Here is a 16256-nt window from a genome sequence, read left to right as displayed (position 1 = left end):
GGGAAATCATCATCAGCATAAAACAAGAGAATAAAATAAAAATGGGATGGAATAGAATAAGATAGCACAGAAAATATCCTAGGACATTACAAGTAAGAGTATAATTTTATGAAACTTCTGTTTTAAACACATTTGCACACAGGTATGTGTAAACTGATTTATGATGTTATAAAATGCACTTCTCACTGTGAGTTATGGTTTTAGAAAATGAAATATATTGCCCTACAGCTTGAACACTTAACCATTATAGTACCTCCCACCTTTTTTCTTTTTAAAACCCCAGTTATACAAAATCCAAGTGGATTAATTTTTATTTATCCTGAATGAAACTATAGCAACCTGATTTGACAAAGCTCAGCTCTGTAGTTTGATTTTTAAAAGCTGCATACCATAGGATGGAAGATACATGTTGCTGCACAGCAACTTATTCTTTTCTGCCTTTAAAAATTCATGTTAAAAGAAGAAAAAAAATCCTTCTTGTATCAGAAGGAACTCAGGACAAAATTGAACACGTACCACTCACAACAAAATATAATGTAAACACGAAGTCTCATTTATTTTTGTCTGAAGCACAAAGGAGCTCACTTAGCACAAGAATGATAAGCAAATCAACACAAATATTGAGAAAAATTTCCCCACAAATACATACATATATATTCTTAAGAGCTGCGATCAGGAGTTTAACAACAAGGAAAGGTGGTTTTCTCTAAAGAATGCCTTCTGACAGGTTTTTGGGTGGGAAATGGACAGGCACATTGCTGCCACATAACACATGAGCTAAGAATAACATTTCTTACTCAGCTTGTTTAAACCTTGTGAACCGTAAAAGCCACCTTACTATGTACATTTAATTTCATCATTGGCTTGTGTGACTTTTGCATTTCACTAAACTTGGACTATGTCTGCAAATTAACCACACAGTTCTTGGTCTCTCACACTCAGGGCTGCGGGAAGGGAAGGGAGAGGAGGCTGGATGTGAAAATATGTCTGGTGACCAATGCTGGGGTTTTCTAATAGTGTCTATTCATTTGCATACTTCTGTGTGTTTCCTTCTGAGACATTCACGAGTGTGAGCATCCAAATTCATACCTGAAGCAGTTGGGTAAATATGAACTTGCAAACATCTCCAAAAAATAACTTTAAAATGCGGAACAATGCATTCAATTTAAAAATGAGTCCCACCATCCATGGAACATTTGTTAGTCCACATTCCATAACTCAGAACATCTTTATCATCACCTTAAAGACTGGATAACAATGAAAAAATTCCCAACAGGCTACATACAAAAACATCCAATTCTGAATGTCTTCTGGGTATAGCACAAGGTAGAATGGATGCAACATGCTTCCCAGCTTGCTTTCCATCTGCCTGGATCTGAGGTGAAAAGATTTAAAATAGGAGAAATATGGTAGGGAGAGAAGATTCAAAATACATTGCTGGATCTCATGCCCATTATGTATTTCCTTTCTAAGATCTCAGCTGCAGCCACCAGCAGGGATATTCAAAACCAGCTGAGCATAATAGGGAGTATCTTCCTTCTACTTCCTTTCCTTTCATGGGTAGAGTTCTCAAGGAAGTAAAAAAGAGATTCAATGGGATTCAACGCTCAATGCTCACAAGCATTAACTTAGAAAGCCCTCCTCCTAGGTTGAAGAGGGTTTGTTCTGAGATATGCTCTTGGATTCCAAAACCTTAGACAGCTAAACTAGAGAAGGAGCTGGGGGATAATAATGGAGCAGAGTCTTCTCAGCCTCAGTTTACAATTACTAGGACAACCTCTTATGCCCTAATCTTTTATTTCCCGTGTTTCAGTCTCATTTGAAAATAACTCACGTTAGCTGATTAGCCTGCTTTTGTGTTCTAGTTACAAAAACATTTTCCACATTTATGATAGTCAACACTCTTAAGTTTTTGCCTTTTAAAGTGTATTCCATTAAAAATACCAGGAAACATGAGGTAACTGGTGTGGAGTACACTGAGGGGGCTGACAGGAAGTTTGAATTCCTTCTTTCCTGTCAGTGAGCAAAATATTCAAGCATAAAGTGGCAAAAAGGATTGGCCTGGAATATCGCCTCTCCACAACCTACATCAGGCAAAGGCAGTATTTCAAAGTGCAGAACCACTGGCCGCAGGTATGGCTAATGCCTACAGTACTTACAAGGAGCATACGCAAGATTCAGGCACACTGCCCTTGGAGAAAGGGCGCACAAGTTATAAGGGAAGCAGGGAGATCAAAGCATATATAAACACTTTCAATGCATTCTGTTTTTACTAGGAAAGATATGCAGGTCTTAACATAATCTCAGGGCTAACTTTAATGTTTGACAGATTGGTTGGCTATGGCCATTCTTCCTGCTTCTGACATCACAGTTGTTTATATTTACTGCATGTGCATCCTAAATCTAAACGAAAACTGACTTTTAACATCAAAAACGACCACCCTTAAGGAAAGCAAAAGTTTAGATTCTGGAACCAGCTGGGAATAGCAACTGCCTATTAGTGATCTTAAATATCTCATCTAAATTCCTGAGCCTACTCACTTGGACTAGACACCACAGAAGCAAGTTCCTTTGTCAGGGACTGGACAATAAAGCAGAAAACACTTTCTGGTACTATGGAGAAGTGGGGAGATTTTTGGCAGGGCACATTGGACATAGCTCAGGAAAAAGAAATACAAAGACTGAGACTAGAAATTGAGTTACTTCATATTCCACAAACACTAACTCTGATATTTAAAAGCAAACCAAAACAATACAAAAATTTGTTCCATTTTAGGTATAGTATATATGCAATCAAATCGAGAAACGTTTCTACTGGGGAAAAAAGACTGGGCAAATTACTGCTGAATGGATATGACTATATGAAAACAAAATTTATAGTACAGGGAAGGGATCATGCCCTTAATTCTGTTAATACAGAGTTAGTAATATTACATAAATTTCTTGACTAAGGTAATGTTAAGTCATACCTAAACTTATAGTATGAGTGCCATGACAGATTAAGAAAAACTATTCTTTTCCCTCGTTGGTTTATAGTATTTGGAAGTAAATGAGAAAAACATATAGGATTTAAATTATATATTCAAATCAATACTTCTTAAGGATTTATATTACAAGGTCATAATTTGGTTTTAATTCTATTACATTGGAAGGCATACTATATTAGTTAGGAAGTATAAAACTGTTCAGTGCTACTAGATGTTTAGTACAGATGAATATAAACATGAAGTGGTACATCTATCTTTTTCTTTTTTACCCTAAAATTCGAATACCTCATCATTATAGGGAATTAAACAGACAATTGGATAAAATTAGAAAATGGAGCACTTGCAATATGCAGAGTTTAAAGATTTCAAAAAAATGTTTAACCAAGATTTTTCCTTCCCTTTAAAATTCCAGCAGCTTGATATCTGAGTTTGAGATTTCCAGCAACTATGTTATAGTGCTTGGGTAGAATCAGCCATTATAATGGAATCCTTTGTGTTAGTATTGACACCTCCACTACCTGCCCCAATTTATGAGGACTCCAGTCTATGCAACAGTGGGGTTTGGAATTTCTTTCACCTGTAACAAAACTGAAGCAATAAAAACATTGTACAGTTATAAATTAAGGTGATTTAAAAATACAACTATTTATGCAATGTACTGACGTGAATAATATTCCTAAGAGACTTTATATCTTTAAGACCCACTTCTATCAAACACTTTTGAGCACAGAGCTACATTAAGAAAGCAGGTGGCATTCAATATCTGACATTTCATCCCCAAAGAAGGCAAAGCACAATAATAACACATTTCTGAAATGTAAATCCATTAGGTGCAAATTTCCAGGACATAAATCAATCTAGAAGCGCATTTTACAATTCAACAAATTTCTCTCTTAAAAATCAATATGTTCTTTATGCAATTTTCAAACACAATTCTAAGTGATTTTCCCAAAGCTTGTTCATAGTCTCTTACTCAAAAATATTCTCACTGCTCCATTTTCATTTACAGTTTTGTAATTTTCACATTTGATAGCTCAAAAGATTTAACCTTATATGAAAACCTAATATCTTTTCTCTCCACATTTCAAAATAAGAAATAAATTTTACTTAAATCTCATAGTATGAACACCAACAGCAAAAACATTCCCTTATGTTTGAGCTTAAAGTAAATCTGAAGAGCTCAAAAGGGAGAGATCTTCATTTCACGAAATTATGAAGTCTCCCAACCAGGGAGTTAAGATCAGTGCAACTTTCTTCCAATGATTTCTCAAGTGAATACTGGAACTAGACACAGAAAGTAATAGTCAGCCCAACAACAAGGTACTATTTTTTGACTTTCTAACTCCGCCTGGGCAGAAAGAAGGGAGACGCCAGAGCCACGTTATCCCGGAAGAACTTCGCAGAAGCCGGAGGGTCTTACACTGAGCTTGAAAATGGGACCACCTGCTTCCCACCCACATAAACCTCCTCAATATTTCGATCATCTCCTGAAAGAAAAAATCAAGGCGTCATTTATGCAGTGTTTGTGTGTTAATAATTATTTTCACTGTTATTGGAAGAGATTAAAAAATTTAAAAACACACTTTTTTTGTTTGTTTCCACACTTCTTAAGATATACAAACATTGTCTGTCTTTTCTCTCAGTGCATAATCCGGACAGGGAGACGCGACCCGTGGAAGGGTCTAATTTGAGGATTAGGATGTGAATTCCGCACCTAAGGTGGAAATCACATAAAGTTGAAATGACCTTCCATCATTGTCCTTTCCGTTGATCCCCAGCAGAAGTAGCTGGTTTGCTTTTCCAGCCCCGCGTTGTAAAATGTAACCTGATCCTTGAACTCCAGAATCATACTCGGTGTGATGAGATGAACGGTCTCGGGAACCGAGCGCCACTCGAAATAACCCCCCAGCTCTCCCATCTCAAATTCCCTGGGCAGGGAGGGGGCCGCCCACTGAACAGAATGGGAGATAGGGTAGAATCGTTTGCACTGTTTACGGTTTCTTTCTCTCAGTGAGTAGAAATGGATGCACATAGAATTGAGGGTATGTGGGTAAGATTCCAACGTGCACTTACCACAAATACAACACAGTGCGGAAGACTGTGGAGTACAGACCGAGTCTAAGAGGAATGGACATGATGCCCTTTCCCCCTTTGGCCTTCCAGTCTCCTGGGTAAGATTTATGACTGCAGTGCTGGAGTATTGAGCACATTGCAAGTAGGGTCCTGCATTGTGCCTTAAACAGGCTTAACCGTGTTAGTAATAATAATTAAAAAAAAAAAAAAAAGGCTCAAAGCAAATTATCACAGATAGGCTTAACATATAGTACAATAAATATAAAGAGCAATACCCAAGAAAAAGAAAAGCAAATATTTTATTTTACATAGATTGATATCTTAGATTGGACATTTCTATAGTTTTGGACATTTTCACAGGCTTAGAACTATAAACTTGCAACATATTAAATTTCCCTATTTAAAAGCCAAAAAAAAAAAAAAGATATATATGTACCTACCTAGATAGAGGAACTTCTGGATAACAGCCTAAAATGGAAAATAAAATATTTTGCAAACTTTAGAAAAGCGAATTTATAGCCAATGATGAGTAGCAAAGCACAGAAATATCTATTTTTGATGGCAAAATCAACTTCCATTAATTCAAGGCAAATTATCTTCTGCTTAAACATTTTTTTTTACTATTATTATTATTATTACTATTGCTTGAAAGCTCTTGGAATATAACCTTGCAATCTTCAGAAGAACAGTGTTAAATGAATTTTTAAAATTAATTTAGTAAAATAATTCAAAAATTTCAAGAGGTATATGATGTATGAAAAATGATTGGATGAATGGGACTGAGCCCTTATTCCCAGAAATTCACTCTAATAAAGGATTATTTATTAAATAACAAGCAAATGGTCTAACTTCAAATAATCCAACATCTTTATTCTAAGAGCATCAATATGTTATATTTATTATCACATTTATTCTCATAAATGGATCAATTTATAAATGGCAATAGTCAAAAATTTTTAGAAAACCTAATATCTTACAAAGAATTGTTATTAAAGTAAGAGGAAATACTTTATTTTATACAAAAAAAATTTTAATAAGAGGAACAAAGTATTAAAACCCATTTTCTTATAAAATTAAGAAAATCAATGTAGCTCAGTAGTTAAGAGCCCAGTCTGTGGTAGTCACAAAGTCTTAGGCTGGTATCCAAACCCAGTCACTTAATTATTAGCCAGGAGCCCTTAGGTAAATCACTTAACCTCCCTTAAGCCTCACTATCCATGTATAATATGCAATGTATTAATATTAATAGTAACTATACCCCATAGAGTCGTTCTGGTGATTAAATAAGATGATGTATGAAAATGCTTAGCCCCATGCTCATCTAGAATACAAGCGCAAGTTATATTATGGCTGCTTATAGGAAAAAATGCATACAAAATACAAATATTTTGTCAATATTATTCTTAATGATTCTGTTCATGAGTTATAATACTAATTCAAAGGGATCAAGTTTCTTTCCTAAGATTCTCCTGCTTTCCATTAAAATGTTTCTGTGTATTTTTTCTATAGAGAAGCTCTTGTGACTACTTCATGGAATAAATGCCTTTTGATGAACTTACTTTCACTTACCTCAGAAATATCACCAACAAAATCCCCATAAAACAAGTCAATGGGAGAATCTGATGCTTTGGGGTTGATCAGAAGTGCATCAAATTCTTTGCCCACTTCAAAGTTTCCAATCTCACTATCCAGTCCCAGGGCTACAGAGTGGAAAATTAATAGGCAGTCAGTATTTGGAGCCACAAGGCCATGCAAAAGTCCCAGTTTGCAGGGACAGAGTCCACCAACATAGCACTAGAAAAAAAAATTAGTATGTTAGTAGCTAAGCAGGAACATTCTCTCATTCCAGTAGCTCCTGAGACTTTTACTTATAGGAAGCAGAGAAAAGACAGGAGAAGAATCTGAGAATAAAAACAATTTCCGTTATCACCTTGATCAGAATTCTGATGGTCTCTCTGTCTCTCAGCTCTATTGGATACTACATAGCCCAACTGGTTTGTGATTTCCCCTCACTCCTCTAAAAAACATGACCCTCTTATTCTCCCCGCAAAACTCCAACTCCTTTCCCTACCTTTTCCCCACTTTCTGTTCTGCTAAATACCTTATCAGACCTATTTTCATGAAAGCAAAATGAACCTCAAATAAATAAAAAACAATCAGGCTTTTTATATATGTGCTGCTGCAGATATATCCATCACAAATTTCTCAATTTAAATCTTTTGAGCAGGCAAAAAATTTACTTTTCAGAGTAAACAGATTTCATAATTCAAGAGTCCCCGTGCTTTTGAAAGCAATCTGATTCAACCGTGAAGATTTTCTCTTTGCCAGAGAAGTGTGGTTTTCTTAAATAGGGTATATAGGTTGATAATATCTATTTGCTCTGTCCATCTCATAGCTAGAATTCATACTCCATGAATACGGTAGGCTGGGTAAGTATATCTCTCATTTTTATGGTTTAGTTTTAGAAGATTAGATTTCCGAGTCAATAGGGGTATTGAATCCAAAGTGCCTCAGGGTCTATAATCTGAGTAGGGGTATCCTGATGTAACAACTGCAAGCATGAATACAATGAAGGTCAGCTGGAGTACAGTATTATTTATTTCAATTCTATGTGTGTTGGTTGTAGTCTATCACCTTTAGAATATAATCTGATATGAGCATTTTGAATCACATATCTCTTTTAGAAATATGCATGGATTTCCAGAAATCTTTCGGAAATTCTCAGAGCACTGACTTAGAATTCCTACTTGTTTCCAAAAGAGTATATAAAAGGAAATTCTTTTATTCTCAGAAAAAGAAGAAAAAAGATTTTTTAGCTAAAGAACTCTCATAGCAAGACAAGGATGTTAGAATAGGAATTTTTAAAGCAGTTAGGTGACTTCTACTAATTGCATCAGAGACTAAATGTAATAAAAAATTGCTGGAAAGTCTCTCCTCCTTCACAGTTTATACACTATTTCTTTTTGCCCTTGACAAAGAATTATGACAAATATGAGTTTTAGATAACTGCTTTTAACATAAAATTATTGTGTGTTTAATAGGCTAGATAGTTGTTTACCTTTGCCGGGTACAGGTAATTTTCATGATATAAACCGTTTATATATATATATATATATATATATATATATATATATATATATATATATATATATATATATATATATATATATATATATACACATTGGTTTATATTCAATAGAACATGAGCAATTAAAGTGAGAACTAACCAAAATTGACACAGTTGCTTTCAGCACCTTTGTTAATTGCTCTAAATTCAAACTGAGACAGATATGTACAGGCGTTGGTAAGCAGCTCAAATGCATTTCAGGAAGGGCAATTTTGCTGCCTTTTGGACCAGATGTTGGCTCAGAGAAGGTGAGTTATGTACATCTAGATCTCTTAAGAGTGATTGCAAAGCCTGGGAAGATGCTACACTTTAAACAGGGATCCATTATCTCGTTTCACTTAAACCATAGTAGAGACACGGCTGAGGAGAAGAAATTCTGTAACAGTAAGCCCAGGGGTCCAGAAAAGAGATTGAAAAGCCACACAGCAAGGTAGAAAGGATTTGGTAGGCACCCATGCTGGCTTTCTCAGAAACAGGGTCCTGATGAAGCAATTCACAGAGGACCTAGAATTTAAAAAAACACTATTTAAATACAATTTGTTTGCTCATGAAAATAAGATGGTAAAACAACTACTTGAATTCAAATGTGCAAACATGGGGTAATGGTGGTGGCTGTTACACTTATTAAAAAAGAAAAAAGGTGGTTTCAAACTTAAAACTTTAGAAAATGAACCCACAGATTTAGCAAAATGCGAACAGCATAATCCCTACTGGTTTTTCTTGAAATATCCTTTATAGGGTTGATTGTAGCCTAGGACACTCAAAGAAGTCTCTTTCCAAGACTCCACTTCCATTGCACTTCATCTTTAAAACCCTGAGTAATATCATATATCTATATTTGTATCTAAAACTATATCTTTAGCTTTATTTATTATTTAGAAATAAATAAATAGGTTTCATGCTATTTTCACTATCACCCTCCTAGATTACACTGTAATTCTAAAATAACTTAAAACAATACAATCAGCACTGCTATTTTTTTCCTACAAAAATATGGTTACATGTTGAGGAGTGGGAAAAGCTGGTGAACGATATTTGCCTATCAACCAACCATATCTTTATATTTTTCTCCTTTTAAAAGAGGTTCCGGCAATTAGGAAACTTAAATATATAAATAAAAAATATGGTCTAGGCAGGGATTTATTTGGGAAGATATTACAGTAGAAGGCAACAGGTAGGAACCTGCACTCTGCCATCAGATTTTCTGGATTCAAACTGTGGCATGCTGTAGCTTGACAGCTGAGTAAGCCTGAGGTTCCTTTTTTGTAAAATAGAATTAATAACAGTGGTCATGAGAATTAAGTACCAATGTACATAAAGTGTGCCTCCCACATGGTAAGTGCTCAGTAAATCTTGGCTATTATTTTTACTATCGTTATTATTATCAGTGAGGACAAAAGAGAGCATGTTACTTGACTCAGTGGGACATGTTACTTGTCTTAATGTGAAAACTGATTGTTTTAAAGAACTCACATGCCCGTGACCAATACAACGTAAAACAATTAATGAAGGAGACAAGTTGGCATGGTTATACATCGTGTGAGAGAAAAATAAAATAGTCATTACCTTGGCTCCCTCCAAGAGTAGCTAGTCTGAAGACTTCTTTGAGAGTGAGGCTTTTCTCATTTACCTTATTAATTAAAAGAATATTGGAAACCATCACTGCCCTCCTGATTGCATCAAGCATTGAAGATGAATAACCACCCGCAACATCTGCAGTAGATAAAATAAAGTCAATAGTGTTACCTTATGAGGACAGAAAGAAGATAATGTTTTGTGCTTTTGGATTTTGGGTTTTTTATTTGATTGCTCAATTTTTTTTTTAGTGACATATCTAGTCTCTAATACACTTAAAGAAAAGTTCTTATCAATAAAGACAGACTAATCACAGGTCAACATTTAAAGGAATTAAAAACCTGCAACTAGTATCAAATGTATACCCAAATGAGTCGTTAATGAAGTTGAGAAGAAATTTTTATCCCTGAATATTCCCTGGCAGAACATTCAGGGAAATTGTCCAAATAAAACTGCATACTTATAAAGATAATTTAGATAACATAAAATAAGCTTATATTTTTATACTAAAAAACCTGCCCTAACTCTATTTAATTGAGATGAGAGCTTATGGAAAATTTTAAAATCCATCCCTTTATGGTAAATTTTCAGGAAATAGCTTTTAGAATGTACTTTTCTAGTGTAATAAATAAGCATATGGATAGCTTTATGTGTTGGCTGACATCATTAGATGAGGAATGAGATTTTTAGTGATTTAAATAAAGTCTCTAATCATAATTAAATTGAAATATTACCTTTGTTAAGAACAAATGTCGAAGGATTAAATGAGTTTCTATAAATAAATGTCAAGTAAATTAGCATGTTTTATTAGAGGAAAAGTGCATCTACAGCTAATAAAATACACTTTCTTTCAAGGTATCTTTCTATCATTTTTAGGTACACATTATAATTGTTAGTGCCAAGATAAAAAAGCATCATTCTAGGTACACATATATATAATTGTTAGTGCCTATATGTATGGCCGAGATAAAAAAGTAATAGCCTATTAATAATTCTATGTTGCAGGTCAAGGGTAGTCAGGTATGCAAACACTGCTGAGAAACCCACTGAGGTAAGGACAAAATGGAGCCTTTGGATCCATCTCCAAATACACTCTCTGATCTTTAATCAATTTGGTTCACCATATCACCAACTTAATTTTCTCACAATAATTTTACTGCTCATTGCCTCCCATGTGGCTGGTTTGCTTGCCTTTTAATGATGTATAATTAAGCTATCATAAATTGTACAGATCTTACGTGTTCACTTACAATGTGGACAAATGATATATATCCATTTAACTACCTTCTAACAAACAAGACATTAAACATTTCCATCACTCCAGCAATTTCCTCATGAGGCTCTTTCCAGTCAATTCCCTTCCCCACTGGCTCCCACTCCTTGGCAACCACTTTTCTGATGTCCATCAATGTAGGTTCGTTCTGTCTCTCCCTAGGTTTCATATACATGGAATCATACAGCATGTACCATTTTGTGCCTGGTTTATTTCACTCGAAAAATGTTTTTGAAGTTTGTCTATGGTTTATATGCATCAGTGGTTTGTTCTTTCATTTGTTGTAATTGCTGAGCAGTATTGCATTATATGAATATATCACAATTGACTTATCGATTCTCCTATTGACAGACATGTGGGTTGTTTCCATATTTTGTTTATTGTGAATAAAGCCAGTATAAACATTCTTGTACAAGTCTTTGTAAGCAAGTGTTTGTATTTCTCTTGGGCAAATACCTAAAAGCAGAATTACTGGGTCCTATGTAGATGATATTTAACTTCATAAGAAACTTCCAAACAGCGTTCCAAAGTGGTTACCTGCCATCCAGCAGTATATAGAAGTTTATGTGTTTTTTATTCTGATTTTTTTAAATAGTTTCCTCCTTTCATTTTTAAAATGACCAGACTTGTTTCAGAAAGGCTAAAGAATGGCTGTTCGTCCTACTTTCTGTCCATGGTATGAGGTTAAATAATGTTCTAAAATCTACAACTGAAGAGTGAGTTGATATATAAAATTCCTGTTTAGTAAACAGTGGAGCATAGAGTGATTCCTGGAGTAGAGAATGTATAGACATGCAACAGCGTGCTCCAAGTCCACAAGCTAACACATCATATTTAATCAAACATTGGCTCAACACACCAACCTTGCTCTTTCCTTTGTAAAGCAATCTTCATGACTAGTGCTGTGTGCCAAGCACTGTGCTAACCACTGTACATGAATTTGGTTTCATTTAATTCTCACACTAAGCACACAACATAGACGTCATTGTTTTGTTGTCCTTCTTCTTCTTGTACAAATTAGGCAAAGGAGGTCTCAGAAAATTGAAGAACTTGTCTTGGAGCTAATAAGTGACAGATATTGAATTCAAAGTTGGAGCTATACTTAAACTTTTTGGGCTATAGCTTCATAACCAAAGTCAAGAACTGGAAGTTATGTGAGGAATTTACACCATGGAGATGAAAACCCTAGAAAATCTGAAAGCAATACTTACTGATTTTTGCATGCCTGCTAAAAGTTTCATTAACTAACTGAAATGTGTAACAAAAATTCTTTGCCATTTTTTTCTTATCCATTAAGGCTGTTCTGTGGAGTTAAATTAATTGGTTCTCTGTGACTTGTGATTTACACCCAGGTATTACCACAGTCTCAATAATTCAAACCTTAAATTAGAATTTTAAAAATCCCAATTCCTTTAGTTTATTTAAAATTGGAAGAAGCCTCTAGTGTATTATACCTATTTTAAAAATACTAATAAATCACATGGTAGCTTATTATGCATGTACATATGGATATTATTGTGTGTCTTACCAATTAATTGTTTGGTATAAAATGTCTTATTGTGGCAAACTGAGACTTAAGTTATTGCAGAAAACGTTGACAGCCATCACTGTCAACATGCCAATGTCCTGATGTTCTTGAACATCAGGAAGACGAATACATCAAGAATGGAGAGTAAATCCTTGTGGCCCCACAACCATTAAAAAAAGTTTTCATCCAGTCACAGGCAGTAATAAAAGAAGTCTCATAGCACATGCCTAGACATTTGGGCCTTACTCATACTTTCAAAGTGAGCAGCATGGCACACACTAAGGAAAAAAAACAATTAAAATGTACTGTGAAAAGCAGGAGGCATCATTAATTCATTGCCACCTAGAATGTCCTTCAGCCTAGTAAACATCCAGACTGCCTGTGGGAATTGAGGAGTCTCATTTTGCTAAGCACTCTTAAAAGCAAAGCAAGTCCTTAACATATCTCAGATCTCAGAGTTCTCAATTTGGCAGAGTTGCATAATTTTGATTTTGTCTTGAGATGGTATTTGTGATTACAGTTATTTAAAAATAAAAACGTACAAAACCCAACCCATTAAAATCTAGCCAGAAAGACAAAACAAAACGAAAAACAACTTAAGGATTGCTTTGTTGTTGTTTTGTTTTGTTTTGTTTTTTAAAAGAACCTCAGGCGATGCAACGGTGGCTCAGTGGCAAAATTCTCACCTGTCTTGGCAGAGACCCGGGTTCAATTCCTGGAGCCTGCCCATGCAAAAATAAAAAGAGGTAAAAAAAAAAAAAAAAAAAGAACCTCTAAAACATTTTAGAAACAATTATCCTTTATAGCTGAATCTCTGAAGGAATTCTGGCTTTCAAGAGGTTAGTGTCATCAAAACTGCTCCCTGTGCATACATTTCCTTGCTGGTTACAACCTCGCCATTTTATTAGCTCAAGGTATTACTACTAGATTTTTTTTAAGTGATTTTTTCCTTCTTAACATAGAATAAATGTTAACTTAAAGTAGTTACATTAGGAAATGATGTACTAAATCGGCCACTTTACCATAGCTCCAAATACTGAGCTACTCACCTGTACCCAGTCCTATTTTCACTTCATGTTTCAGGACTTCTTCAACATTTAGAAAGCCACTGCTGAGTCTGCAGAAAGAGAAGAGATAGTCAGACCAAGGAGATCCTTGTGATTCCAACAAAAGAAGGACACATAATAGCGATATCACTGAAAATCGTGTTCCCCATCCTATCAGCTCTAATACCGACACAAACACATCAGTCAAATTAAACCATGTGGTTCTGGAGAAAAAAGGATCCGAAACTGCTTGAATCCTTGGGCTGAGGTTAATCTTGGGAGGGTGTAGAGCAGCAAGAGCCAAAAGAGAAAGCAGGAGACCACTTGTAAGAAAAAAACAAATGGAGAAATTAGTCCAAAAGTTGTATCTGTCATCGACACATTTTTTTTTTAACCAACCCATCCTTCTAATGTTAGGAGGTAGAAACTGTAAAGCATTGCTGCTTTTCCTCTTTCTGGAATAATCTGTTATCCTGAATGAATTGTGAGCTGCAAGATCAAAAGAAGGGGGGCACAACTGGAAAAGGGGTGCAGGCTGGTAAGTCAGGGGCTGACAGTGTATTGCTGTCTCAGAGGACAGCAGCATCCTGGGGACAGTGTTTCTTGGCTGAGTTCAGACCTCCTGACCCTGAGTTTAACAGATGACCTGCCCTTCTAGAGAGACAAAGGAAAACTAAGGCTATTCTTAGAAGCCTGGGAAGATGCAAAGATAAAGTGGTCTGCTTGAAGATGCATATAACTATACTGTCCAAAGCCCAATTGTCCATGTAATAAATCTCTTAAAGTTTTTGGAGAAAGAATAGTTGGTGACCATTTAAACATAAAAAGTAGCCTTAAGAAATTTAACTTCAATCTCAGTTTGCAAAGCTGGATCATGTTTTAGTTTAGAGGATATTTTGCAACTCACTAAGGGATGTCAAATCCTTTCAAAACCTGGTCAGTAGATCATATTTACAGTCATTCAGCTGTAGGTAGGCAAGATTCCCTGTCATGTGTGGCTGCCTTGATGTCTGGAAACCAGGAGCTTCTGGAGGTTCTCAAAACACTCCAGAAATATGTCACTGAGTCTCTCAGTACCCATTCCATACAGCTACTAGCATATACCCTTTCTAGTCACAAAGTTCCTAGTCTTCTAACTCCCAGCACCTCCGACTCTGCCTAAAGGCTCTCTGGCTGCTAGAGTCTGCTCTGTTCTCATTTGGGAAGGTGAGGAGTTTCAGGGAATTAATGCCCCCACTCCTGCCCAGTGTAGGTAGAATTACTGTTATGGCTTGAATTGTGTCCACCACAAAGACATGTTCATACCCTAATGCTTTGTCCTGTCATGTGAATTTATTTGTAAGTAGGAACTTTGAAGATGTGATTAGTTAAGGTTGGGCCAAACATATGACTGGTCCGCTTATAAGGAGATGAAATTTGGACACAAGGAAATAGACAGAAAGAGAGAGAGGGCCATGTGATGGAGGCACAGGTTACGTTATGGTGTCCAAACCAAGGAAAATCATGGATTGTCGGCCACCACTAAAAGCCATGAGAGACATGGAATGGATTCTTCCCTGGAGAATTTGGAGTGCTCCTGGCCCGATCAACACCTTGATCTAGACTTCTGGTCTCCAGAACCACGAGACAATACATTTCTATTGTTTCTATTATTTCTACTGTCTATTTCTATTGTTAGACTATTTGTATTATCTATTTGGACTGTGTTAACAGCAGTGCTGGCAAATGAAGATACTACCCCAGATTCCTGTCCTTTTGCACAAATCCTGGCTCCCTGAGTTTTCCAGAAAGTTTCTTCAACTTTGGGGGTCCACAATGTAATTTGCTTCATCATGCACTCTTTACTAACTTCTTTCTCTTCTCTGCCTCACTCACCTACTCCAGCTGACATCACCTCTCAAATAAACAACTTGCTCATGGATCCTCATCTCGGGAGGGTCTGTTTCTGCAAAAACCTAAACCAAGAGTAACCCTCAAAGAAGTCTAAAGTCTAGCAGAAGCTAAATAAATGTCTTGAATGAATAAATGAATGATCCATCCCAACCTACAAGTAAGGAGAACTCTGTACTGAGTCCACTAGCACCAAAAGTGATAACCCTTTCTGTTATGTAGTCCCAGGGTATGGGTCCTTAACTTCGCACACACAGATTGGCTTCATGGGTTCCAGGAACACCCTGAAATTAGATGCAATTAAAAATCTATGGACTTTTGTTTTTTTAAGAGAGAGACCATATTTCAGGTTAAAAGCAGCTATAGCATGCATGATTTCTCTGTAAACCTGTAACTTCTCTAATAAAAATTAAAAATCAGTTAAAAATAAAGCTTTTGCATTTTGGGGAATTACCATAGGACTAGATCCCTATGGTAAGTATATATTAGGGAATACTTACGTGAGCTAGCATCCTGTCAGATTCAGCAGTGTGACATAAACCGGAGGGCGCTGGCTTCTAGTAGCACAGCATCTCTATCTGATACCAGAGCTCAGAAAGAAATGCAAGGCAGTACCTGCTCCCTGAACACCTGACTGCCATGTGCATCCTTTCAGTCCTTAGCCGTAAACTCTGAATGCTATTGTTTTTGAACTCTGTTGTATTTTCTATTGCCATGCTTTGTTCGAACTCAGAACTTTTAGAAGATGTGGTGCCCT

General features: G+C 35.9%; 1 protein-coding gene and 1 long non-coding RNA gene across 4 annotated transcripts in view; one reads left to right on the top strand and one right to left on the bottom strand.

Moving 5' to 3' along the window:
* Positions 1-547: 547 nt before the first annotated feature.
* GDA (guanine deaminase) overlaps positions 548-16256 on the bottom strand; it is a 104984-nt gene continuing 89275 nt past the window's right edge. For 2 of the 3 annotated variants that reach the window (XM_077148430.1, XM_077148432.1), the window contains exons 10-14: positions 13613-13680; positions 9754-9900; positions 6630-6760; positions 5501-5528; positions 548-4474 (exon numbers count right to left, since the gene is read on the bottom strand). In XM_077148430.1, coding sequence (XP_077004545.1) covers positions 4404-4474; positions 5501-5528; positions 6630-6760; positions 9754-9900; positions 13613-13680 — 445 coding nt within the window. In that variant the 3' untranslated portion in view covers positions 548-4403. Of the gene's footprint in view, positions 4475-5500; positions 5529-6629; positions 6761-8249; positions 8692-9753; positions 9901-13612; positions 13681-16256 lie in introns of those variants that run through there. The other variant, XM_077148431.1, reaches the window with a different exon arrangement.
* Positions 4857-14158, top strand: LOC143673640 (uncharacterized). The gene is made up of 3 exons (XR_013170496.1): positions 4857-5158; positions 10768-10813; positions 13647-14158. It is a non-coding gene; the product is annotated as an uncharacterized LOC143673640 (long non-coding RNA).

The sequence above is a fragment of the Tamandua tetradactyla genome, chromosome 2 (genome assembly GCF_023851605.1).
Source record: "Tamandua tetradactyla isolate mTamTet1 chromosome 2, mTamTet1.pri, whole genome shotgun sequence".
Taxonomy (NCBI): Eukaryota; Metazoa; Chordata; class Mammalia; order Pilosa; family Myrmecophagidae; genus Tamandua; species Tamandua tetradactyla.
The sequence above is the reverse complement of the archived record's forward strand: the minus strand, read 5'-3'. Positions and strand labels throughout refer to the sequence as shown.